General features: G+C 56.4%; 1 protein-coding gene across 1 annotated transcript; it reads left to right on the top strand.

Moving 5' to 3' along the window:
- On the top strand, positions 1–26,405 carry GRAMD1A (GRAM domain containing 1A). Its single transcript, XM_007996289.3, has 19 exons — positions 1–187; positions 8,754–8,964; positions 9,058–9,078; positions 9,523–9,607; positions 9,728–9,831; positions 9,920–10,015; positions 11,113–11,193; positions 12,860–12,972; positions 13,143–13,293; positions 13,786–13,984; positions 15,426–15,569; positions 18,745–18,863; positions 18,945–19,087; positions 21,186–21,289; positions 21,375–21,548; positions 21,634–21,721; positions 22,920–23,027; positions 23,111–23,231; positions 25,994–26,405. The coding sequence occupies exons 1-19, from the start codon at positions 180–182 to the stop codon at positions 26,084–26,086; spliced, it is 2,163 nt and encodes a 720-aa protein (XP_007994480.3). The 5' UTR covers positions 1–179; the 3' UTR covers positions 26,087–26,405.
- Positions 26,406–26,518: the final 113 nt, after the last annotated feature.

Genomic DNA, 26,518 nt, shown 5'->3' with positions numbered 1-26,518 from the left:
CGGCGGCCTCCGGCGGCTCCGGCCTTTTGTGCGGGCGGTTGGGTCGGGTGGGGGCGGCGGCCGCGGAAGGCCAGGCCGGTGCCCTGCGGGGACGCCCAGAGCAGCCCAGCCCCGCGCAGCCCGGCCCTGCCCTGCCCTGCCCTGCCCTGCGCCCGGGGCGCGCCCGCCGCGCCGCATCCATGTTCGAGTAAGGACCCGGCGGCCGGGGCTCAGGGACCGGGCGCGCCGGGGAGGCCACCGGAGGGACGGGGCGCCGCGGGCTGGGGGAGGGGGCGGCGCGGCCGCTGCAGAGGTCGGGGGCCTCTGCACGTGGCCCTGGCCGGGGCGATGGAGGTGGGGGCGGGGCAGGGGGCCCCCGGGCGAGGGGTGCAGCTGGGGGGTGGGGCGCGGACGCAGGGCAGGGCCTGAGGTCTGGGTCGCCTCTGCCGGCCAGCGACGCACTGGATTGCGGGGTTTGGCTGGGGGCCCGCGGGCTCATCTGGCGGGGAGGGCGGCCTTCGGGGAGGGCCCCCAGGCCTGGCACCCCCCTGCCTGGTAAGCGAGGGGTGAACGCGAGGCAGAACTGGGGCTCCGGCCTGGGATGGAGGGAGTATCGGGACCAGCCCAGGCCCACAGGCCGCGGAGCTCTGGGCGCGCCCGGAGCAGCCCCTTCCTGGCTGGGCCCCCTCCCACCGTCCTCGACTGTTGTGGGTCTCGCGGCTGCCGGAGGTGGGGGCTTCCTGTGTCTCCCCAGGACCGCGTGCTTGAGATCATGGGGGACGGGGGGTCCTGTGTGCTTGGAATTGACTTCTTACTCCCCTTCCGGTCCAGGTGGGCGCATGTGCTTCCGACTGTGAATTGTCTTGCCAGTGTGTGTACGTGTGTCTGGGGCTGCTAGCCTGCAGCAGCTTTGGGCCTCTGATAGGGTTCCTGAGTGTAACTTACCATTAATTCCGACCGCGGCTCTGTGTGTTACTGTAAGTTACCTGTGTGTGTCTGGGGTTCCAAGTCTGTGGCTGTGAGCAGCTGGTTGTGTCCGCGCGTCCTGTGTCTCATTCCATCTGTGGCTCCCTGTGCAAATATAAATTACCCCTGTGTGTCTGAGTGTGACGTTGGAGTGTGTGTACGTGTGTCTGGAGCTACTGTGTGTAGCAGCCCTGATCCCTCTTGGGCTGTGTGTGTTTTACCATTAATTCCATCTGTGGCTCCAAGCGTCGCTGTAAGTTACCAGTGTGCTTCCCATTGTGACTTAGTGGTGTGTGTACAAGTGTGCCTGGGGCTCTGGGTTCTACCGTGACCCTCTGTGTCTGCATATGCCTGTAATTTAGCTCTGAAACGCTCTTTTTTTTTTTTTTTTGAAACAGAGTCTGCCTCTGTCGCCCAGCCTGGAGTGCAGTGGCGCGATCTCAGCTCACTGCAACCTCCACCTCCTGGGTTCAAGCGATTCTCCAGCCTCAGCCTCCCTAGTAGCTGGGATTACAGGTGCGTGCCACCACGCCTGGCTAATTTTTGTATTTTTGGTAGAGATGGGGTTTCCCCACATTGGCCAGGCTGGTCTTGAACTCCTGTCCTCTGGTGGTCCACCCGCCTCGGCCTCCCATAGTGCTGAGATTACAGGCGTGAGCCACCATGCCTGGCTTGAAACTCATTTAGCTCTGTGTGCCAATGTAAGTTACCTGTGTGTGTCCATTTGTGACATTGTTGTGTGTCTGGGGCTCTGTGGGTGTGACTGTAACTTACATCTGATTCCATCTTTGTGTGAACATTCCCTTGTGTATCCCTTTGTGACGTATTGAGTGGTACCTAGGCCTCTCTGTGTACAGCTGAGACCCTCTGTGGTTTTGTGTGTGTGTGTGAACAGTGTGAGACCTCTTGTGGCTCTCTGTGGGCTTGGGACCCTCCCTTCTAAGATCCTGGGAGTACCTAGGGCACTTTGGAGGCCATAATGATAACTGACATGTCCACCTGTTACAGTTAGTATAGCATGTGCCACACATTATTCCACCACCTGGCCACTGTGTCCTCGAGATCCACACCCCGCTCGGCTGCATTATTCCCAAGTCCTGCTTGACTGTGTGAGTGCCCGGGCTCTCCACCAGCGACAGCCCCTGACACCTCCACCTCTTGCCACTGTATTTTTTCTTTTTCTTTTCTTCTTTTTTTTAGACGCAGTCTTGCTCTGTCGCCCAGGCTGGAGTGCTGTGACACGATCTTGGCTCACTGCAACCTCCACCTCCTGGGTTCAAGCGATTCTCCTGCCTCAGCCTCCCAAGTAGCTGGGATTACAGGTGCTTGCCACCACACCTGGCTAGTTTTTGTATTTTTAGTAGAGATGGGGTTTCACTGTGTTGGTCAGGCTGGTCTCGAACTCCCGACCTCGAGTGATCCACCCACCTCGGCCTCCCAAAGTGCTGGGATTACAGGCATCAGCCACTGCGCCCAGCCCCTTGCCACTTTAGAAGTAGCCTTTGCTCTGGCTTCCCTGCCAGACAGTGAGCCCCATGCGGGCACAGGGACAACTCCGTGGGGATGTTGGCCAACGGTGGGACCTGATTTACCTGGGACTATGTATGTGTCACCTGGGGTCTTTTGGGACCAGTCTCACAGTATGGCTGTCTTCAGCTCTTGGCTGAGACTTCCTCCTGCCTGTGTGTGTGAATATAATTTATTGGGGACTTTCTGTGGGTCGCTGTTTGTTTCTGTGACCCTCTGCAGCTCTGTGTCTGTGTGCACACATGCATGTGTCTGGATAACTTTTCTGGGAAATTGCCATGTGACTGTAGCAGACTAGCAATGCTGCAGGGGTGTGTGTGTGTGTAATTTGTGGCTCTCTGTGGCATACCTGTGATGCTGTTGCTCTGTGCATGCATGCGCGCCCGCATATGAGAGAGAGAGGGGAAAGAGACTCCTTGCAATTGTAGGGAAATGCAGTTTACCCCTGACACCTACTGTGTGACTCTCATCGAGGTTCCCTTTTATGCACACCTGTGGGTGCATCTGCCCTTTTCTGATCAGAGGCAGCTCTAGGCCCATTGGGGCCTAGGAAGTTGGAGGTCAGGTGTCTGCTGTAGCAAAACCCCATCCCTTCCGAGTCTCCCCACCCGTATAACAGCCCCCAGGCTCCTCCCTTCACTCTGCCTTCAGCTAGCCCGGTTGGGCAACCCCGGGGCCCGCCCTTGAGTACTTCCTCTTTGCCTAGCCCTGGAGCAAAAACTGGGCGCGTGGTCCCTGCCCTGTCTGTGTGCCTTGAGCCTCTCCTCAGGCTTCCTTCCCCCAGGCCCTGCCCCTAGACCTGTGGTTGTGGGAAAGTAGGGCAGGTCTGTGTTTCAGGCTAGAGGGCTGAGAAAAGCAGGCAGGGGAGGATGTGGTCCCTGATACTTAAGAGTCCTTGCCTGCTCACCACTGCTGTCTGGGTGAAGCCAGACTCCTGACCAGGATCACCAGGCCTGTGCACCTCCGCTGCTCCCCCAGCCCCACGGGCCACCTCACTCATGCTCAGACCTGCCAGGCTCAGTCCTGTCCCTGAACTTGATGTTCTGCACCTGGAACAGTCTCCCAGCCTTTGCCACATCTGTTCTTTGTCCTCAGGTGAACAAGTGGGCTTTGTTCAGGGAGGCTTTTGCTGACTCTTACTAAAGAAATTAGTTGGGCACAGTGGCTCATGCCTTTAATCCCAGCACTTTGGGAGGCCAAGGTGGGAGGATCACTTGAGTTCAGGAGTTTGAGACCAGCCTGGGTAACATAGCAAGACCCCACCTCTACAAAAACTTTAAAATTCAGGTAGGCGTGGTGGTGTGAGACTGTAGTCCCAGCTACTTGGGAAGCTAAGGCTGGAGGATTGCTTGAGCCCAAGAGTTCAGTCCTGGAGTGACCTGGGAGGCTGAGACTTGAGAATTGCTTGAGCCCAGGAGTTCGGAGCTGCAGTTAACCATGATTTCGCCAGTGTACTGCAGTGACAGAGTGGGTGACAGAGTGTGACCCTGTCTCTAAAAAAAATTTTTAAAGCATCTCTGCCCCCCTAGTTGTCCCATCCCTTATCTCTGTGGTCCTCAAACTTGAATGTGCATCAGAATCCCTGGCCCCACCCCAGTTCTGATTCAGGAGGTTGGAAGTGGTCCTGGACTCTGCCTTTTGAACACCTCCTGCCTGCTGCTCTCTGGGGACCATTCTGAGCAGCATTGCTTTATGGCGTTCACCAGTGTCTGAGGTCGCCATCCCTGCTCATTTGTTTTCTTACTGGTGGTCTGTGTTTCCCTGTTACAGCATCAGGTCCCTGCAGGCAGGGACTTGTATTGGCTTTGCTCACTTCCTTGTGGCAGGTGCACGTTATGTAGAGGTGACAGGCTGGAGTTGAGGGTCAGTCATGGAGGCTCCTAACATCAGGTGTAGTGCTTGTGAGGTCCCGGTCAGGGTCAGCAGAGCGTCATGGCAGTGGTGCACGGGGCTGGCAGCCGGGCTGTACACTCCATTTTAGTCTGCCAGTCCCTGCGGGAGGGGAAGCAGCATAGTTAAACCAGGTGCCTTTCAGGTACTGGGCTTTGTGGATTCGCCTCACCTCCATCTCTGTGCAACCCTAGGTGGTGAGCACTGTAATTCCCATCATACCCAAGAGGAAACTGAGGCACAGGAGGCTTCAGACACTGGCTCAGGGTCACATGGAAAGGACGCGGCTGTACTTGACTGGAAGCTCCTTGGACTGTGGGGCCCACACTCCAGGCTGCTGCCCCGGAGACCTCCGGGTCCAAGGAGTCGTGCACCTGCTGGAACCCAAGTTCTATGAGGGGTGGGGGAGGAGGGCCGATCACCCAGGCCATCCTCAACAGTAAGTGCTCACGGAGCACCTCCTGTGCGCCAGGCCCTGCTCTAGGTGATGGGGACACTCACATCGTGGGTGGGGGGTGCGGTGGGGAGAGATGGATAAGAACTAGGGGAAATACTGAAGGTCCCGGGAGGCAGCAGGGAGATGCGCTTTGCAGAAAGAGAGCAGGGAGGAGGGGGATCGGGAGGGCGGGATAGGGGGTGTTAAATAGGGAGGTGGGGAAGGTGTCCACTGAGCAGAGACCTGAGGGAGGTCGGGGAGCCCTGTGGATGTGGATGTCTGGGAGGAAGGGCATTTTGAGCAGAGGCACCGGCCAAGGCAGGAGCTGGAGAGGGAGTGCAGGGCTGATGAGGGCAGAGAGGGACGAGGCAGGAGGGCCCTGATGGACTCAGGTGATCCCCGGCTCCCTCCGACTGCAGATGGGGGCAGGGACGGGAACAGGGAGACCAGGGAGGAGGCTGCTGGGATGGCCCAGGGGAAAAGCAGTGGCCTGGGCCACTGGCTATTTAATTATTTTATTCATTTATTTTATTCCACACGTTTATTTTACAAGTGTTACATTGTAAGTGTTGCCTACCCTGCATCCTGTCCCACACTGTGCTGGGGACAGAGCAGTGACCCACAGACCCATGAGGGACTTGGACCTGTCATCGGAGAGTGACAGCCCAGAGTAGTCTGGGATGGGAGCTGCCCAGGGGACTGTGGGGTCACGCATGAGCCAAAGTCCTGAAGGCAAATAAGGATTTGCTAGACAAGAACTACGGTCTGGACAGACAGAATGGCATGTATTAAGGCTTGGAGTTAAGAGAGACAACTTTGAGTTGCCCCAGGTGGTGGAGGGAATCCCACCTGCACCCCAGAATACATCGAGGCCCCCAAATGGGAATCCTGCCTTGAAATAAACCAAGCCTGTGGCCAGGTGCAGTGGCTCACACCTGTAATCTCCTAGCTCTTTGGGAGACTGAGGCAGGTGGACTGCGTGAGCTCAGGAGTTCGACACCAGCCTGGGCAACGTGGTGGAACCCTGTCTCTACTAAAATACAAAAAATTAGCCAGGCGTGGTGGTGGGTGCCTGTAATCCCAGCTACTCGGGAGGCTGAGGCAGCAGAATCACTTGAACCTGGGAGGTGCAGGTTGCAGTGAGCTAAGATAGTGCCACTGCACTCCAGCCTGGGCGACAGTGTGACTCTTTGTCTCCAAAAAAGAAAGAAAAAAGAAATAAGCCAGGCCCGTATCCTACGGCAAGTGGTTTGCCACTTGGAGCTAGTTTCCTCCTCTGTAAAGCAGGCATGGTTAATAGTATCAAAGGCACCGGCTTGAGAAATAATACAGTTAATCATACGGAGAGCTTGACATAGTTCCTGATAAGGAGTCAACAAAGAATGTCCTTTTAAGGTTCCCGACGCCATCCCCACAGTCCTTATTACAGTTCATGTTTGCACAGTCAAGTTGGGAGTGTCCTGTTTGTTCAGTGTCTGCCTCCCCACCAGAAGGCTCATTCCCCAAGGGCAGGGGCTGCATCCGGCGGGCTCTGCTGATGCCAGCTCCAGCCAGTGTGCAGATTACTCATTTAGCCTCCAGTGTTTATTGAGCATTCGCTATGTGCCTAGAGTTTTGGGCTCTAGGGACCCGGTGGTAACCAAGACCTCCTGAAGGTCACAGTCTGGGTAGACAGTAAACAAACAATAAATAAGCAGGACACTCCAGATAACCTGAGGTGTGGCAACGGAGGTGACTGCCTTAGGCTGGATAATGAGGAAGGGGAGAGCATTTGAGCTGAAGGGGACACAGCCAGTGATGCCGGGCCATGGAAGGACATTCAGGTGGAGGGACTACTAGTGTGGAGGCCTTAGCATGGGAATGAGGTTGGAGAGCTTAGGGACAAAAGCAGGCTGGGATGGCCAGGGTGGAGGGAGGACAGGGAGAGGGAGGACATGAAGTCAGCGAGGTTCCAGGGCCAAATCAACCACACCAGGGTGAGGTCTTTGCTTTTACCTGGAGTGAGATGCAACCAGGGCAGGGCTCAGACCTGACTCAGACAGTTACAGGCCCCTTCTGGTTGTCGGACACCAGGGAAGAGGCTGCTGGGATGTCCAGGCTGGAGGTGATGGAGGCTGGAGCAGGGAGAAATGGGTATAATAAAAATAATGGATGCCGGGCACGGTGGCTCACACCTGTAATCCCAAAATTTTGGGAGGCCGAGGCGGGCGGATAACCTGAGGTCAGGAGTTCAAGACCAGCCTGGCCAACATGGTGCAACCCCGTCTCTACAAAAATTAGCCAGGCATGATGGTGGGTGCCTGTAATCCCAGCTACTAGGGAGGCTGGGGCAGAAGAATCGCTTGAACCCGGGAGGCAGAGGTTGCAGTGAGCTGAGATTGTGCCATTGCACTCCAGCCTGGGCGACAGAGCGAGACTCCATCTCAAACTAAAAATAATGGAAATAGGGCTGGGTGCAGTGGCTCAAACCTGTAATACTAGCACCCATGGTAGTGTCCAAAGTGGGAGGATCACTTGAGGCCAGGAGTTTGAGAACAGCCCGGGCAACATAACTAGACCCTATCTGTACAAAAATGTTTTAAAAATAAAAAAGCTAATGCAGGGGGGTGCACACGTAGTCCCAGCTACCCGGGAGGCTGAGGCAGGAGGATCTCTTGAGCCCAGGAGCTCGAGGCTGCAGTGAGCCATGATTGTGCCACTACACTCCATCCTGGGTGACAGAGCGAGACCCTATCTCTAAAAATAAAAATAAGAATAAATAATGGAAACAGATTTTGAAATGAGAGATGGGGAAAATAAATTAAGAAAGATGCTTAGGGTTTAGCTCCAACAACTGAGTGGAAAGTTGCTGTTCAATAAATATTTGTTGTATGAATTAGGAAGTTAACTTAAAAAATAGCAGGTATAGGCTAGGCATGGTGGCTCCACGCCTGTAATCCCAGCATTTTGATAGGCTGAGGTGGGCAGATCACTTGAGGTCAGGAGTTTGAGACCAGCCTGGCTGACATGGTGAAACCTGTGTCTCTACTAAACATACAAAAATTAGCCAGGCATAGTAGTGTGATCCTATAATCCCAGCTACTCGGGAAGTTGAGGCAGGAGAACTGCTTGAACCCAAGAGGAGAAGGTTACAGTGAGCTGAGATCACACCACCGCACTCCAGCCTGGGCAACAGAGCGAAAAACTCCATCTCAAAATAAAGCAGGTGTCGTTGAGAGCTCTCTATGTGCCATGCTGTGTTAGAATTACTTTACGTGGGCTGGGCATGGTGGCTCATGCCTGTAATTCCAGCACTTTGGGAGGCTGAGGCTGGAGGATCACTTGAGGCCAGGATTTTGAGATCAGCTTGGGCAACTTATGAAGACCCCATCTCAAAAAAAATTAAAGTGGGCTGGGCATGGTGGCTCGCACCTGTAATCCCAGCACTTGGGAGGCCAAGGTGGGCGGATCATGAGGTCAAGAGTTCGAGAGCAGCCTGGCCAACATGGTGAAACCCCATCTACTAAAAATACAGAAGTTAGCCATGTGTGGTGGCAGGAACCTGTAGTCCCAGCTACTCGGGAGGCTGAGGCGGGAGAATCAGCGGAACCCAGGAGGTGGAGGTTGCAGTGAGCCGAGATCATGCCACTGACACCAGCCTGGGCGACAAAGCAAGACTCTGTCACAAAAAATAAATAAAATAAAGTAAAATAAAAGGAAGTGCTTTACATGTCCTGATGTGTTTAAGCCCCAAAACAACCAGATGAGGACATGTGTTTATTATCCCTGGATTACTGATGAAGTAACCATAGCACAGAGACGTTAAGGAGCATGTTGTGAGCCTCACTGCTGGGAAGAGGAACGGGATGGCTGGGTGGATGGGTGTGTATTCGGGTGGGCCTCTGAAAATAGGCCTGTCCCCGAACCCCAGCCTGTTTCTTCCAGTTAACACTTCTCTTCCTCTTCCTGCCCCCAGCACCACACCCCACTCCGGCCGGAGCACGCCAAGCAGCTCCCCATCGCTCCGGAAGCGGCTGCAGCTCCTGCCCCCAAGCCGGCCCCCACCTGAGCCAGAACCAGGCACCATGGTGGAGAAGGGGTCGGATAGCTCCTCAGAGAAGGGTGGGGTGCCTGGGACCCCCAGCACCCAGAGCCTAGGCAGCCGGAACTTCATCCGAAACAGCAAGGTTGGTGCAAACCCAGGTGGGGTGGGGAGAGGGCTGGGGGGGGCTGGCCGGTGATCTAGGGGCTCATCCTGACTCCTCTCCTTTCCTTTGCAGAAGATGCAGAGCTGGTACAGTGTAAGTGTCCGGGCAAGGGGCTTGCTGGAGGGTTGGGAGGACAGGGTGCTGGGCCAGGAGTCCCAGGCTGCAGCAGTCAAGGAGTGCGTGCTGAGATGGAGTGGGTGCAGGCCTAGGATCACATTCCGTGCTGTTATTTATGTGCTGTGTGACCTTGGGTGAGTTACTTAACCTCTCTGGGCCTCTCTCTGTCCTTGAGAAGCAGCTCCACCTTACAAGGCTGGAGGGAACATTGAATGAGTCAGTGATGCTGGTGGGTGCTTGGTGCAGGGCCTGGCTTACATAAGAAATCTGTAAATGGCAGCTGTCATTGCGGTTACTGGTGTGTTGTGTGCATTAGAATCTGTCAGGGACTTAAGAGGCTGAGGGGGTTCCAGGAGCTTTGTGGGGCAGAATTGGGAATGTGAACCCCCATCCAGATTCCCACCTCCCAAACTTCCTCAGATGCTGAGCCCCACTTACAAGCAGCGTAATGAGGACTTCCGGAAACTGTTTAGCAAACTCCCCGAAGCAGAACGCCTCATTGTGGGTGAGTCCCGGACCCCCAGTTCCAGCTTCTAGCCTGGCCCTGTGACTCCCCGTCAGCCCGCGGGCGCCAGCACAGCCTCGTGACTCGGGTGTCCTCCTGTCTCTCCCCGACCACTCTCAGATTACTCCTGCGCCCTGCAGCGCGAGATCCTGCTCCAGGGCCGCCTCTACCTCTCGGAGAACTGGATCTGCTTCTACAGCAACATCTTCCGCTGGGAGACCACCGTGAGCCCACGGCGGGGTGGGGTGCAGGGGCGGGGGCCCTCACATCCAGGCCCCACCCCGCTCCTATTGACCATTCTGCTGTCCTCAGATCTCCATCCAGCTGAAGGAAGTGACATGCCTGAAGAAGGAGAAGACGGCCAAGCTGATCCCCAACGCCATCCAGATCTGTACAGAGAGCGAGAAGGTGACGGAGGACCTGGTGATAGGACCACGCGGTCCCCCCTCTCAGCAGGCCGCCTCCCCCAACCATGCAGAGCCCCATTTGTTCTGCGTCCTGAGTTCTCTCCGTGCTGTCCCCTTCTCTCTGTTCTCCCGGCCCAGGCGCCCATCACCCCTGACCTGATCCCTGCACCAGCCTCTCCTCTCTTTCCCTGCAACCTGTCACCTCACACAGCTGCTCAGGAATAGCAGAAATAGTAAAACTCTTCCATGCATGTGGCACCTCAGCCGCCCCTCCCTTCGTAAGTCTCCCCTGATGCTGTGTCCTGTCCCTGTCATTGTGGCCTCATGTCCGTTGGTTGCAAGATGGCTTTCTCACCAGCGGTCCAAGAAGAAGGGGGACAGGTGTAGGGGACACTTCCCAGCAGACTTCCCTTTGTGTTTTGTTGGTTAAAAGTTGATCTGGCCAGGTGCAGTGGCTCATGCCTGTAATCCCAGCATTTTGGGGAGGCTGAGGTGGGAAGATTGCTTGGGCCTAGGAGATCGAGGCTAGCCAGGGCAACATAGTGAGACCCTGTCTCTAAAAAAACCCCCAAAAATTAACCGGGTGTGGTAGCACACACCTGTAGTCCCAGCTACTCACTCAGGAGGCTGAGACGGGAGGATGGCCTGAGCCCAGAAGGTTGAGGCTCCAGTGAGCCGTGATCACACCACTGCACTCCAGCCTAGGTGACAAAGCCAGACCCCGTCTCAAAAAAAAAAAAAAAAAAAAAAGATCAACTGACCATCCTTAGTGGCAAAGGAGGCTGGGAAAGTTCCCTGGGCTTCCCCCATCATATTCCAGCCTCTCTGGGCTGACTCTGTCTAGAGATGCATCTGTCCCCTCCCTGGACTGGGAGCTCCAAGGACAGGGCCAGCGGCCGTCTCCCCATCCCAGTGATTCTGGCATTGTCCAGCGCAGGGCCAGGCGCAGGACAGACGTTCGGTGGAACTAATGCAGAGGTGAATTAGTGGATTCATGGGGACAAAGATGTGGCGTCAGCACAATTGAAGGTGCCGCTTCTCCGCCTCTGTCCTGGTCTCTCCCCAGCCTGCTCACCCCTCTGTCTCTCTCCCTGACAGCATTTCTTCACTTCCTTCGGGGCCCGTGACCGCTGCTTCCTCCTCATCTTCCGCCTCTGGCAGAATGCGCTGCTTGAAAAGGTGGGCCTGGGTGAGGCCTGGGTGGGGATGGGGAGTTCCCAGGGGGACCATGGAGCCAGGGACCCCAGAACTTGCCAAGCTGTAGGCAGCCTGGCTCTTCTCCATGGGCACCAGGCCCGGTGCCCCTGCAGCGCCTCCCTGGGCCCCACCTGACCCTGAAGCTGAGTCTCTGGCAAAGAGACATGAATTGGTGTAAACCGTCATAATTCTTCCCTGGGGCTGGGAATGATTTTCACCCTGAAGGAAGTCCAGGTTCCGCTGGTAGTGGGGGAGCGTGGAGCGTGGAGCGTGGATAGAGGTTGGGTGGTCATCATAGGATACCGGCTATGGCTGGCCCACAGCACCTCAGAGAGCCCCAGCCCCGTCCTCTGGCTGCGCGGCACTCACTCGCTGTCTTCTCAGAGGCTCCGATCTCCCTCGGGCAGGCAGGAGTGCTGAGGGTCCCATTCAGTGTCCTGAGAGAGGGACAGAGCACAGTCAGACCCTAAGGAGGACAGGGCAGAGCCCCAGAGTTCCAGCTCCATCCCCTGGGGCAAGTGATTGAACCCCATCTGTCAAATGGGAGCCATCCCCACTTCACAGCACCCAGAATTGTGCCCAGAATAAGTACTCAGTCATGTCAGCTCTTAGGAGCAGAGTAGCCCAGAGTAGGGTCACATCTCAGCACTGCCACTTCCTGGCAGGACCTTGGCATGTCATCTTGCACTTCTCAGCGCCATTGTCTTAAAAGGATGATGAGGTTAGTGCCTACTTTCCAGATGGTTATGAAGACACAGTGAGTTAGCACATCTGTAAAGCCGTTAGAAGAATGCGCCTAGTTGACAAGGCGGCAAATGTCTGCTGCTATGATCACTTACTGTTATCTGTCATCACTGTCGTTCAGCCACTCTGGCCATGGGTGGCTGAAAGCCCAAGGCTCCCGAGGACACTTGGGAAGAGATTCGGGGAGCCGGGATGGCATAGGGGTGGGAGCCTCAGCCCTGGAGTCTGGCAGGGCTTGACCAAGTCACTTGGTGACCTTGAGCACATGACTTTCCCTACATGACTTCCCCTGCCTGGGCCTCCATATTCTCTGTAAAAATGGGAACATTCATGGCTGGGCGTGGTGGCTCACGCTTGTAATCCCAGCACTTTGGGAGGCCGAGATGGGCAGATCATGGTGCCCACAAGGTAAGGAGTTCAAGTCCAGCCTGGCCAACGTGATGAAACCCCATCTCTACTAAAAATGCAAAAATTAGCTTGGTGAGGAGGCGGGCACCTGTAATCCCAACTCCTTGGGAAGCTGAGGTAGGAGAATCGCTTAAACTCAGGAGGCAGAGATTGCAGTGAGCTGAGATCATACCACTGCACTCCAGCCTGAGCGACAGAGCCAGACTCCATCTCAAAAAAATAAAATAAAATAAAGTTATAAAAAGAATGGGAACATTTTCTGGCCAGAGTATTGTGGGGACTTGGGAGGTGGGAGGTTTGAGTTCTGGGCACAGGGCCTGGAGGGACTGTAGCAGGGGTTTCCCCGCATGCTGGGGCCAGGTCTGGTGCGGGAGATCGTGGCTGCCTCCTTGTGGAAGCCAGGGGAACTGCGGAGGCCGAGGGCTAGTGGGGAATCTGGTGGGCCGGGCTCTGGCTGGGGTGAGATGGAAGCCAACCCCAGATCCTGCCTCCCCAGACGCTGAGTCCTCGCGAGCTCTGGCACCTGGTGCATCAGTGCTATGGCTCAGAGCTGGGCCTCACCAGTGAGGATGAGGACTATGTCTGCCCCTTGCAGCTGAACGGTTTGGGGTGAGTTGGAGGTCAAGGGAGGTTGAAGGGTTCAGGGGAGAACTGGACGGCCGGCGTGCAGTTACTGGAGTGCTGGGGGACCTGAGGTAGTGGTACGAAGTCTGGGGGATTCAGGAGGGTGTGTGGGATCTCAAGGACACAGCAGTCCTGCTTCCTCCCCTTCCCCACAGGGCCCCCAAGGAAGTGGGAGATGTGATCGCCCTGAGTGACATCACCTCCCCGGGGGCGGCTGACCGAAGCCAGGAGCCAAGCCCAGTGGGTTCGCGCCGTGGCCGCGTCACGCCCAACCTTTCCCGAGCCAGCAGCGACGCAGACCATGGGGTGAGTGGTGGGGTGGAAGAGGGGTGGGATACTGATAGGAAGAGACAGGAGGGCTGGGGGGGGTGCAGTGGGAGAAGGACAGCCTGACAGATGTGGAGGGGAATGGACAGAGGGACAGGGGAGGCCTGGATGGAGCGATGGGATGGGGAGGGGAAGACGGGCATGGAACAGATAGGAAAAGAGAGACAGGGAAGAGAGGGGACAGACAGAAAGGACAGAGGGGTGGGAGATGGGTGGATAGATGAAGCAGCAGACATCCAAACAGGACAGGTAAGAAAGCTTATGGCCCGGGCATCTGAAACAAGCCTGGCAGGGGCTGAGAGGGGCCCTCATTTGGGTGGCCCCAGGCCACTCGCAGCTCAGCCACGAGCCCTTAGTGCACACACCACCCAGGGTTTGCACAGGCTCTGGAATCCTTGTGGCCAGTGTGGACTTGGGAGCCCTGGGGCTGGGATGGAGGTGGCCAAGGCTGCATCAGGCCTTTCTCTGTAGGCAGAGGAGGACAAGGAGGAGCAGGTAGACAGCCAGCCAGATGCCTCCTCCAGCCAGACAGTGACCCCGGTGGCTGAACCCCCGAGCACAGAGCCCACCCAGCCTGACGGGCCCACCACCCTGGGCCCCTTGGATCTGCTGCCCAGCGAGGAGCTGTTGACAGACACGAGTAACTCCTCTTCGTCCACTGGGGAGGAAGGTGAGGCAGGCGGGCCCGATTCATTTGCCTCTGGTACTTGCAAGCCTCTCTTAGTCTTAAGCAAGAGGGGATGGATTAGCTGGCGGCACTGAGAATCCAGGGGCAGGCGGGATGGCGTTCAGCCACTGTTGCTAGAAATCTCTGTCTTCACCCTGCTTTGAAGGCAGCATAGCAGGGTGAACACGAGCACAGACTGAAGGCAGCTTGCCAGGATTCAGATCCTGGTCACACCACTTCCTGACCATGTCACGTGGGCAAATTGTGTAACTTCTCTGAGCTTTGCTTTCCTCCTCTGAAAACGGGGTTAACAATGATAATACCCACTTCATAGGGTTGTTGTTAAGAGACTATAAACAAGGCCAGGTGCGATGGCTCACACCTGTAATCCCAGCACTTTGGGAGGCCAAGGTGGGAAGGATTGCTTGAGGCCAGGAGTTGGAGAACAGCCTGGGCAGCAAAGCAAGACCCCATTCTGTACAAAAAAGAAAAAAAAGGAAAAAGCTAGTTGTGGTGGTGCACACCTATAGTCTCAGCTACTTGGCAGACCAAGGCAAGAGGATCCCTTGAGGCCAAGAGTTTGAGACAAGCCTGGGCAACATAATGAGACCCCTGTTTTTACAAAAAAATTAAAAAATTAGTCAGGCATGGTGTCATGCACCCTGTGTAGTCTCAGCTACTGGGGAGGCTGAGGCAGGAGGATCACTCGAGCCCAGGAGTTGGAGGCTGCAGTGAGCTATGATTGCACCACTGCACTCCCGCCTGGGCAACAGAGCGAGACCCTGTCTCTAAAACGAACAAAGGGAGAGAATTAAGTGATTTCAAACATCTAAAGCACTTGGGCCAGTTAGTAAGTGTTGACTATTAGTATTTCTATTATCATTATTATATTCATTTTCTCTCTCCACTAAGTCTCAGATAGCCTCTACTCTTGTGTCTTATGGGGCAGAGATGGCCTCAGCCCTGCCCCAGTCCAGCTCAGTGAGAGCGAGCAGCCTATTTCTCCCAGTGTCTACAGCGGACACCCTAGGGTTGGCTCTGATTGGGCCAACTTGAGAGCATGCCTGCCCCTGAACCAATCACTGTGGTTGATCGGCTAGATCTGGGCCACCCACTCACCCCTGAACCAATTGCTGTGCTCCTAGGCTGATGCTCCCAGGAGCGCGAGTGCTATCCTGTAATGAATCCCTGTGAGTTAAGTCTCAGGGCCTAGGTGTGTTCTCCACCCAGAACCAAGCACAGTGGCTCTGACTGTCTGGACCTGGAGCACATGCCAACCCTCAGCCCATCCCTGAGTCACAGGAGGGCTCTGGGTCAGTGTCCTGCTCTGCTCCAGGAGGTTGGGTCTGCCCATGCACCCTACAAGGCCTGGGAGTGGGGAGGCGTGGCCCGCGGAGGGAGGGAAGAGTGGAGGCAGTCATCATCCCCAGCTCTCTGTCTTTAGCGGACCTGGCTGCCCTGCTTCCCGACCTCTCCGGCCGCCTCCTCATCAACTCTGTCTTCCATGTGGGCGCTGAGCGGCTCCAGCAGATGCTCTTCTCGGACTCGCCCTTCCTCCAGGGCTTCCTACAGCAGTGCAAGTTCACAGGTCAGCGGGCACGTGAAGGAGAGGCCGAGGTTACCCAGGTGCAGGGGAGGGGTGAGAAAGGGTAGCCCACGACAGGGGAAGGCACTGCTAGTCAGTGCGGCTGGGTGGGTGCTGAAAAGCAACGTTTCTGAGACCAGAAGCAGTTCTGCCTCTTACTAGCTGGGTAGGCTTGGGAGGGGTTCTGAGACTCTGTGCCTCAGTTTCTCCTTCTGAATAATGGGGGTATGATAATAGTACCTGGCTTATTGGTTATCATGAGATCTAAGTGAGTTCATACTAGAAAAGTGCCTGGAGCAATACCATATAGTAAGCATTTAATAAATACAAGTTAAGAGGCTGAGGCGGGGCTGGGCGCGGTGTCTCACACCTGTAATCCCAGCACTTTGGGAGGCTGAGGCAGGTGGATCACCTGAGGTCAGGAGTTCAAGACCAGCCTGGCCAACATGGTGAAACCGCGTCTCTACTAAAAATACAAAAAAATGAGCCCGGCATGGTGGCGGGCACCTGTAATCCCAGCTACTCAGGAGGCTGAGGCAGGAGAATCACTTGAACCTGGGAGGCGGAGGTTGCAGTGAGCCGAGATCGTGCTGTTGCACTCCAGCCTGGGCGACAGAGCGAGACTGTCTCAAAAAGAAAAAAAAAAAGAAAAGCAGGAGTGGGGCCAAGGCAGAAAGGTCATGTCAGCCCAGAAGCCGGAGACCAGCCTGGGTGACATAACGGGACTAAGTCTTTACAAAAATAAAAAAAAAATTAGCTGAGCATGGTGCTGCACACCTGTAATCCCAGCTACTTTAGAGGCTCAGGCAGGACAATTGCTTGAACCCAGGAGGTGGAAGTTGCAGTGAGCTGAGATCGTGCCACTGCACTCCAGAGGCCTCCCCGACGCCGAGCAGATGCTGGCATCACGCTTCCTGTACAGCCTGTGGAACTGTGAACCCATTAACCTCTTTTCTTTTTTTTTTTTTTTTTTGAGATGGAGTCTCGCTCTGTCGCCCAGGCTGGAGTGCAGTGGCCGGATCTCAGCTCACTGCAAGCTCCGCCTCCCAGGTTCACACCATTCTCCTGCCTCAGCCTCCCGAGTAGCTGGGACTACAGGGGCCCGCCACCTTGCCGGGCTAGTTTTTTGTATTTTTTAGTAGAGACAGGGTTTCACCATGTTAGCCAGGATGGTCTCGATCTCCTGACCTCGTGATCCGCCCGTCTCAGCCTCCGAAAGTGCTGGGATTACAGGCTTGAGCCACCGCGCCCAGCCAACCTCTTTTCTTTATAAGTTACCGAGCCTCAGGTATATATAGTAATGTAAAAACAGCCTAATACAGAGCTCCTCAGCGTGACACGCCAGCCCCTTTAGGACATAAGCATAGTTTTGGGGGCCTTGTAGCCCCACAACACGAGGCACAGTCGTCCTGACTCTGCAGGAGATACTACATGTCTCATCAGTATAGAAAAAGAAACGAAGAGAAACTCCCATCTTACATGCTCCTCCCCTGCTTGAATCACTTTAGTAGCCTCCCAGGTTCCTTGACTGGTCCCATGTCAACCCTTCCAGCCTCATCCAGTGCTGTGGCTGCCCCTCTCCATACCTGGCTGCTCTGTCCCAGCCTCAGGGGACTTCTCCCAATGTCGGCCTCCAGCCTCAGGGCCTTTACTGATACCACACCTTCTCCCGGGCTCCTCCGCCCCCACCCCCTTCCTTCCTCAGTTCCTTCTTCAGGCCTTGGTTTTGATTTCACATCCTCCTGGCAGCCTTCCCTGACCTTCCTCAGATCCCATATACCCCCAGATACTCAGCCTCTGCCCTTAACTCACACCACGCCGGCAGTGTGTGGTCTTTATTTTTAGATGTTTCCTGTTGTTCTCAAAAGATTCTGGGTGCTAAGGACAGGAGTTCATCTATCCTGGTCTCCCACTGGCCTCCAAGCCCTGCATAGGCCTGACAGAGTGGACATGAAGTGTGTGATCATTAACATGTATTTATGTATTTATTTTTGAGTCGGGGTCTTGCTGTCACCCCAGCTGGAGTGCAGTGGCACAATCTTGCGTCACTGTAGCCTCTGCCTCCGGGGTTCAAGTGATTCTCCTGCCTCAGCCTCCTGAGTAGCTGGGATTATAGGCGCCCACCACCACACCCGGCTAATTTTTGTATTTTTAGTAGAGACGGAGTTTCACCATGTTGGCCAGGCTGGTTTCGAACTCTTGACCTCAAGTGATCCTCCTGCCTCGGCCTCCCAAATTTCCCAAAGTGCTGGGATTACAGGCATAAGCCACCATGCCCAGCTGTCTCAGGGAGCTTTTGATCATGGTGGAAGGCAAAGGGGGAGCAAGTGAGAGAGAGTGGAGGGGAGGTGCCACACACTTAAATGACCAGATCTCGGAAGAACTCACTATCATGAAGACAGCAGCAAACCATGAGGGATCCACCCTCATGATCCAAACACCTCTCACCAGGCCCCACCTCCAGCACTGGGGATTACAATTCAGCATGAGATTTGGGTGGCGACAAATATCCAAACTGTACCAAACTTAGACTCTGTTCTAGGGATACTGGGGAGCCATGGAGTGTTCTAGGCAGAGAAGGGATAGAGTCAGGCTTGGCTTTAACAAGATGCCCCTGGACCAGATGAGGAGACTGAGGCCAGACACTCAAGGGAAGGCTGGGAGGGGCACCGGGCAGGCACAGATGGGCTGAACCAGGAGTGATGCTTGGGAGGTTTGGTGAACACACAGTGTACGTAACAAACTAGGGGTCTGACTAGGGGGTGTCCACGGCAAGGCCTGGTGCTCCAGTGGGAGCCTGGAGGACCCTGGACCACCCCTGAGTGGGGGCCTGAGAGATGCAGCAGGTTTGGGGAGATGCTGAGGCCGTGTGGAGCTCAGTGGGTTCGAGGGGTCCAAGGACCTTCCAGGAGAAGGTGTTCAAAAGATTGCAGGTCCAACGCTCAGGGCAGAAGCCAGGACGGGTGCAGAGGGGGAAACTGAGGCTGCAGCAGTGGATGAGATGGCCCTACCCCAACAGCTAAGGTTTTAGGCTCCTGGAAGGAAGGTGGGGACACAGAGGAGGGGTGTGGATTGGGACAAGTCCCCAGAGAGAGACCTCCCAGAAGGCGGAGTCTCCTGCGGCCTGTGGGCAAAGGACTGGGGTATGGCCTCCTCATGCTGATCCTCCCTCCCCTAGACGTGACCCTGAGCCCCTGGAGCGGGGACAGCAAGTGCCACCAGCGCCGGGTGCTGACGTACACCATCCCCATCAGCAACCCACTGGGCCCCAAGAGCGCGTCTGTGGTGGAGACACAGGTGGGCCAGGCGGGGCAGCCGGGCAGGTGGGGCAGCTGGGTGGGGGGGGTGGCCCTGACTGCGCCAGCTCTGTCCCTGCAGACGCTGTTCCGGCGCGGCCCCCAGGCTGGCGGGTGTGTGGTGGACTCCGAGGTGCTGACGCAGGGCATCCCCTACCAGGACTACTTCTACACTGCCCACCGCTATTGCATCCTGGGTCTGGCTCGGAACAAGGCACGGCTCCGGTGAGTGGTGACTGGGCCCCTCCACCCGATGCCCTGGTGGCCCCAGGGCCTCCTGTCCACTTCTCAAGTCAACAGCAGAGCGTTGGTTCCCACCTTGGTGGAGGAACAGAAGTGTGGGGTTCCTGAGGACCCTGTGCTCCGAATAGTGGAGGGTAGAGAAAGAGTGGATGGCTCCTCCTATCTGCAGAGGGTGTTTGAGCCTCAAGACTCTGAGGATACAGCAAAGCCAGGCAGTATCACTTCTCTCAGGGAGCTCATAGTCTAGTAGGGAATTGGACAATAGAGAAATAATTAGAAAATCTGCAGAGAGGCCGGGCGCGGTGGCTCAAGCCTGTAATCCCAGCACTTTGGGAGGCCGAGATGGGCAGATCACGAGGTCAGGAGATCGAGACCATCCTGGCTAACACGGTGAAACCCCATCTCTACTGAAAAATACAAAAAACCAGCCGGGTGAGGTGGCGGGCGCCTGTAGTCCCAGCTACTCGGGAGGCTGAGGCAGGAGAATGGCGTGAACCTGGGAGGCGGAGCTTGCAGTGAGCTGAGATCCGGCCACTGCACCCCAGCCTGGGCGACAGAGCAAGACTCCGTCTCGAAAAAGAAAAATCTGCAGAGCATTCACTGGCAGTTAGGCCTATGGAGAAAAACGAGGAAAACACGGCAGGCTGAAGAAGCAGGGCGTAGAGGCTTTTACACCCGATACGCTGGTCAGGGAAGGGCCCGCTGGAAAGAAATTTTTCACCAAGAACCTGAAGGAGCTGAGAGCAACTCATTTGGGACAGCAAGTGCAAAGGCCCTGAGGCAGGGGCAGGGGCAGTGACTGGAGTGGAGTAAGATTGGGTGAGTAGGAGCTGAGATTAAAGCGGTGAACCGGGGCCCTGCGCAGTGGCTCACACCTGTAATCCCAGGATTTTGGGAGGCCGAGGCAGGTGGATCACTTGAGGTCAGGAGTTTGAGACCAGCCTGGCCAACACGGTGAAACCCTGTCTCTACTAAAAATACAAAATTAGTCGGGGGTGGTGGCGCATGTCTGTAATCTCTACTACTTGGGAGGCTGAGGCACAGGAATCATTTGAACCTAGGAGGCGGAGGTTGCAGTGAGCCGAGATCGGGCCACTGCACTTCAGCCTGGGTGACAGAGTGAAACTCTGTCTCAAACAAACAAACAAAAAAACAAATAAAAAGATTGGCCAGACATGGTGGAGATTTCAGTGAGCCGTGATCACGCCGTTGCACTTCAGCCTGGGCCACAGAGCAAGACCCTGTCTCAAAAAAAAAAAAAAAAAAAATGGTGAACCAGATGTGGCCCATGGTGAATGAAGACTTTACTTTTACCTGGAGGGCAACCAGGCCAGGGCTCTGAGCCAGGAGGGGCTGACCTGACTCAGGTGGTCCCAGGCTCCTTCTGGCTACCTCTGTTCTGGTGGGAATAGACTGCAAGGACAGGGACAGGAGCAGGGAGGAGGCTGCTGGGGTCACCCAGGCTGGAGGGGACGGAGGCTGAATCAGGGTGGGGAAATGGAGGGGGAAGAGTTCGATTCCGGAGAGATTTGGTAGGTTTAGCTGACAGGATTTACAGAGAGATTGGATGTGGGGGTGAGGGAAAGAGAGCTCGAGGAATACCCCGAGGCGTTTGGCCCGAGCCACCACAACCACAGAGCTGCCGTTGACCCAGATGGGGATGGCAGGGAGGAATGGATTTGGGGAACGACCAGGAGATCAATGTGGGACTGAGCTGTCTGTGTGGAGCTGAGCCCGTGTGGAGTTGGGGTGCAGCAGTGGGATGGAAGAGGTTCAGGGGCAAGGTCTGGCTAAGACGTCGGTCAGTGAGTGGACAGGGCTCAGGCCACTGGGAGCCTTGCCCATGTACTGGGCATGGGTGGAGAAGGACCGAGGGCTGAGTTGGCTGGCATTCGGGCTGAGTGGGGTGGTGTTTGGGATATCCAGGGAAGCCACAGAGGGTAGGGAACCCATCTGTTTTGTCTGTGAGTGACAAGGGGCCCTCTCTGAATTAGGGGAAGGAAAGAACTCAACTTGGGGGATGGGACAGCCAGGGCTGGAGTCAGACCCTCACCTCCTTCCCCTGATCTCCCAACCCCAGAGTGTCCTCTGAGATCCGCTACCGAAAGCAGCCATGGAGCCTGGTGAAGTCGCTCATTGAGAAGAACTCGTGGAGCGGCATTGAAGACTATTTCCACCATCTGGGTAGGGACAGAAGGCCAGCCGGGGCACGGGTTGGGGGATGGCCTGGCCAGGGATGGGCATCCAGAGCCCCCTCTCTTTTACGTAGAGCGAGAGCTCACCAAGGCCGAGAAGCTGTCTCTGGAGGAAGGCGGGAAGGATGCCCGGAGCTTGCTATCCGGCCTGCGGCGGCGGAAGCGGCCCCTGAGCTGGCGGGCTCACGGGGACGGGCCCCAGCACCCAGATCCTGACCCCTGTGCCCGGGCTGGCATGCACACCTCGGGTGCGTTCCGTTGGGGCTGGGTCGGGGTGGGCGGAGGATCGGGGGCCTGGGCCGGGCCCTCTGACTCCAAGCTGCCCTCCTGCAGGCTCCCTCAGCTCCCGCTTCTCCGAACCATCTGTGGACCAGGGCCCCGGGGCAGGCATCCCCAATGCCCTGGTTCTCATCAGCATCGTGTGAGTAAGAGACAGGAGCAGTGGCCACACAGGCCCGAGCCTGCCTCCTGGCTGTGTGACCTTGGGCAAGTGCATGGCCTCTCTGGGCTCTCTGCTTAAGTGGGAGTGTGGGTTTGCTCACAGCAAGGATTAGATGAGGCAATGTTTGGGATGTGTCGGTTTGTCATGGAGAAGCCTTCCCTGCTAGAAGAGCAGAGCCCGGCGGAGCTATGGGAGATCAGAGGGGCTTGACCTCACCCAAGGATCAAGGGGGGCTCTCTGGAGGAGCAGGCACACAAAGATTCTGGAATTAGGTGCACAGGGAGAGGTGTGCCTAACCAGTGAGGTCGTTTATACACGTTGCATTCTCTGTGCCCACCCCTAAGCCGGGCGATGTTGAGGACACAGCAGTGACCTTGAGGAAAAGATAGACCTGACACCAGACCAGAGTGGTCTGGGCCGGGATGGAGGATGCATGGGCAGAGGGATCAGGGTCAGGAGTGGGAAAGCCCTGGGAGGCCAGCGGCGGCTTCCTCCCAGGCCACAGCGGGCGGTCAGGATGGGGCGTCCTGAGAGAGTGGAGACCGTCTAGGCTGAGAAGGGCTTGGGCAGGGAGAATCCACACGCCTGCCCAGAAGCCTGCAGGAGTTGGCGGGCAGGACGCTGGGAGGAAACAGAAGCCGGATCCGGGGGTTGAGCAGACCCTGGGAGGTGAGGGTCAGGCCGGCTACGTGCTCAGCCTCTGAACCTCAGCTCTCAGCTCTCATGCAGTGAGGGGGTATGGTGCGCTCGGCCCAGAGCTGCCCAGGGCGAGGAGGGCTGGGGGTGTCGGGGGCAGGCCGGGCGGCGCTCATCTCTCTGTCTCCCCTCACTGCTGCTGTTGCAGGATCTGTGTGAGGTAGGGTCCTGAGTCCTCCCCCTGCCCTCCCTTCCCTGCACCCCACCCCTGTTGCAGCCTCTTCTCCCCACCCCACGCCCCCCGGCTCCCCCAGGGAGGCGACCTGGCATGGCAGTCAAGGGTATGGGCATCAGACAGGCCTGGATTTGAACCCTGACTTTCCTGCTATGGACTGTGCAACCCTGGCATGTCTCACCCTCTCTGAGCCTCATTCTCCTCCTCTGCAATGGGGGATAGAGGTGTCCCTACAAGGTGTAGCTATATGGGGGGGTTCAGAGCATCTAGACCCTAGGAATCCTGACCTCTGACCCCTGTCCCCAGCCTTATCATCCTCATCGCCCTCAACGTCCTGCTTTTCTACCGCCTCTGGTCCCTGGAAAGGACAGCCCACACCTTTGAGTCCTGGCACAGCCTGGCTCTGGCCAAGGGGTGAGTGGGTAGCCTGGGGAAATGGGGGGGCTTGGGCACACTGGGGGAGGCCAAGGCCCTGCTCAGGCCCGGCATCTCCACAGCAAGTTCCCCCAGACGGCCACAGAGTGGGCTGAGATCCTGGCGCTACAGAAGCAATTCCACAGCGTGGAGGTGCACAAGTGGAGGCAGATCCTGCGGGCCTCCGTGGAGCTCCTGGATGAGGTAGGAGGCGCCGCTCGGGCAGGGCCCGGGGCTCCAGGGCTGTAGGGTCCTGTGTTGAAACTCCACCATGTGGCAGGCACCTCCCTTCTCTGGGTCTCGGTGTCCTCCTCTGTAAAATGAGGAAGCCACTCAGAGTCCCCACTGCACAGCATTGCAGGGGAAAGCACAGAAGCGTGGATGGAAGAAAGAATTGATTGGCTCACGTCCTGGAGAAAAGTCCAGAGGCATCTCACGTTAGGCGCGGCTGGGTTTGGTCACTCAATGGCAGTAAGAGTCAGTCTCGTGCTCACTCTGCCCTGTGCCCATCTCCAGGGTTGGCTTCATTGGAGGCCACACTTTTCCCCCCACCAGGGACCACGGCGCTTACTCGCATTGCCTGCTGGGGTCTCAGGCCCACCCCTGACCCATCACAGCAGCCAGGGCAGGCCAGGTGTGGTCCCTCTACCCCCTACCCCGCTCTGGGGTAGCTAAGGGGTCACAGGGTCTGAAGGGGAGAGACTCTTCAAAGGATCTGAGGTCTCATCTCCAAAACGGAGTGGATCCAGACACCCAGACACCCAGTGTAGTTCAGGGACAATGTGTACGCAGACAACCAGGTTCCAATTCCGGTGTGTGACCTCTTGCAAGCGATTTTGCCATGGTGGCCGTGGCCGCCTCTGTGCACAGGATAATGACTGATGCTACTTCAAAGACTATTGTGAGGATGGGACAAGTTGACACTGGGAGTGGTGCCAGGCCCACAGGAAACACTGGATGTGGGCTGGGTGTCCTGAGTGTGAGCCTAGTGCCAGGGACAAAGCAGATGCCCAATAAATGTGATGTCATCACACAGCAATGCCCTCAGGCCCCAGTAGACTCAGGCCAGCAGTTGCGGTGGGTCAGAGCAAGTGTTGGGCACTGCGGAAGGTGTCAAAGTGGGAAGGTGGTTGGGAAACAGAGAGTCTGGCACTGCCTGCATTTCCAAGGCCATCAGAGCTGAAGCTGTGGGTGACGGTGAAAACCTTGTTTCATCAGACCCTTCCATATCAGAAGGCCCATCTTTAGGGGTCTCATTCCCCCCCGAAATCAAGCTTGGGAGAGGCTCACACTGGAAAGGGTGGGGCAGGACGGGGTTGGGAGAGGATGAAGGCTGAGGCCCCATCACTCAGAGAGGGTGGGCAGGGCACCCCATCCTGCGTTATTTTATTTTATTCTTTTGAGACAGGGTCTCATTCTGTTGCCTAGGCTGGAGTGCAGTGGCACGATCATGGCTTATTGCTGCCTCGATCTCCTGGCTCAAGTGATCCTCCTGCCTCAGCCTCCTGAGTAGCTGGGACTATAGGCACGCACCACCACGCCTCTTCAATTTTAAAATTTTTTGTAGAGACCAGAGTCTCACCATGTTGCCCAGGCTGGTCTCAAACTCCTGGCCTTGGGCAATCCTCCTGCCTCGGCCTCCCAAAGTCCTGGGATTGCAGGTGTGATCCACCACACCTGGCCCTGAGTTAAATTTTTATCATTTTCCTCCCTCTCAAACTGCCAAGGGTGCAGAGTTGATGTCACAGATTGGTACTCAGAGTAGATGCAGACTGAGCACTTACCTGTGGGCTATTCCAATTTTTTTTTTTTTTTTTTTTAGACTGGGTATCTCTCTCTTGCCCAGGCTGGAGTGCAGTGGCATGATCTCGGCTCACTACAAGCTCCGCCTCTCAGGTTTACGCCATTCTCCTGCCTCAGCCTCCCAAGTAGCTGGGACTACAGGCGCCCGCCACCACACCCAGCTAATTTTTTGTATTTTTTAGTAGAGACGGGGTTTCACCGTGTTAGCCAGGATGATCTCGATCTCCTGACCTCATGATCTGCCTGCCTCGGCCTCCCAAAGTGCTGGGATTACAGATGTGAGCCACCATGCCCGGCCTGTTCTAAGTTTTAAGCATGACTGCCTTATCCCCACAGCCAGCCTTTGAGGAAGATGCTCTTGTTATCCCAGTTTTTTTGAGACAGAGTCTCAATCTGTTACCCAGGCTGGCGTGCAGTGGCGCGATCTTGCCTCACTGTAACCTCTGCCTCCCAGGTTAAAGCGATTCTCGTGCCTCAGCCTCCCAAGTAGCTGGGACTACAGGCACCCGCCACCACGCCTGGCTAATTTTTGTATTTTTAGTAGAGATAGGGTTTCACCATGTTGGCCAGGCTGGTCTTGAACTCCTGACCTTAAGTGATCCACTGGTCTCGGCCTCCCAAAGTGTTGGGATTATAGGCAAGAGCCACTGCGCCCGGTCGTTATCCCGGTTTTATACATAGGTAGGCGGTATGAGGCATCCAGAGGTTTGAGGAGCTCAGGAGCTTGCCCGAGGTCACAGAGGGGGTAATGGTGACAGCTAACATGTGCTGAGCACTTAGTATACACCGGGTTCTCAGTGCTCTTCAGAACCCTGAAATAATCCTATGGAGCAGATGTGTTACAGACACATATTTCAAATGAGGGGATTTTGACTCAGGGTGGTTACAGGACGTGCCTGAGGTTAACTGAGATAACAAGATCAGAGCCAGGATTTGAACCCAGGCCATCGGGGTGCCAGGCACACACTAAACCCCTTCTTCTGCTGCCTCTGAGAATTTAAACTGGGTGCAGCGTGGCTGTGCTCTTTTCACTGAGGGACCCTGGGGTGGGGCAGTATGGCCTCTAGACCATCCTCAGTTTCTCAATGGCAGGATGGGGGTGGGTGACATCACCCCCCAACCTCCAGCGTTCACCCCCAATCCTGCTCACCTCCCCCCCACAGATGAAGTTCTCGCTGGAGAAGCTGCACCAAGGCATCACAGTCTCAGATCCTCCCTTCGACACCCAGCCCCGGCCCGAAGACAGCTTTTCCTGAGGTCCCCAGCCATGCAGCTGTTCCCCCACATGGACAGATGGACACACAGAGCCTCGGCGGCCACTGCTGGCACGGTGTGAGCGCCAGGCATCTCCCTCCCGACGGCCCGACCAGGGGCTGTGCAGACGTGGGGGCCACGGAACCGAGATGCACTTTAGACCAGGGAGCTGGCCCGGCCTCTGGCAGGCCCCCCACTAACTTATTTTGCCCGGCTGAGGTTGTGGGGGGCGCCTCCTGGGGTGCACGGTTCCCTCAGCTCTGGGTTTAATGTATTATATTTATTTGGGGCTGATGGTGCCCCAATAAAGGGTCAGAAGTGGCTGTGGCTGTGCCTGTGGGGCCCTGGGAGTGGTTGGGAGCCTCCTGTTACACTCAGATCCCGCCGTGGTAGGGAGGGGACCTCGGTCTGTGTTCTGGGGCCATAGTCACTGA

This window comes from Chlorocebus sabaeus, chromosome 6 (assembly GCF_047675955.1).
Source record: "Chlorocebus sabaeus isolate Y175 chromosome 6, mChlSab1.0.hap1, whole genome shotgun sequence".
Taxonomy (NCBI): domain Eukaryota; kingdom Metazoa; phylum Chordata; class Mammalia; order Primates; family Cercopithecidae; genus Chlorocebus; species Chlorocebus sabaeus.
The sequence above is the reverse complement of the archived record's forward strand: the minus strand, read 5'-3'. Positions and strand labels throughout refer to the sequence as shown.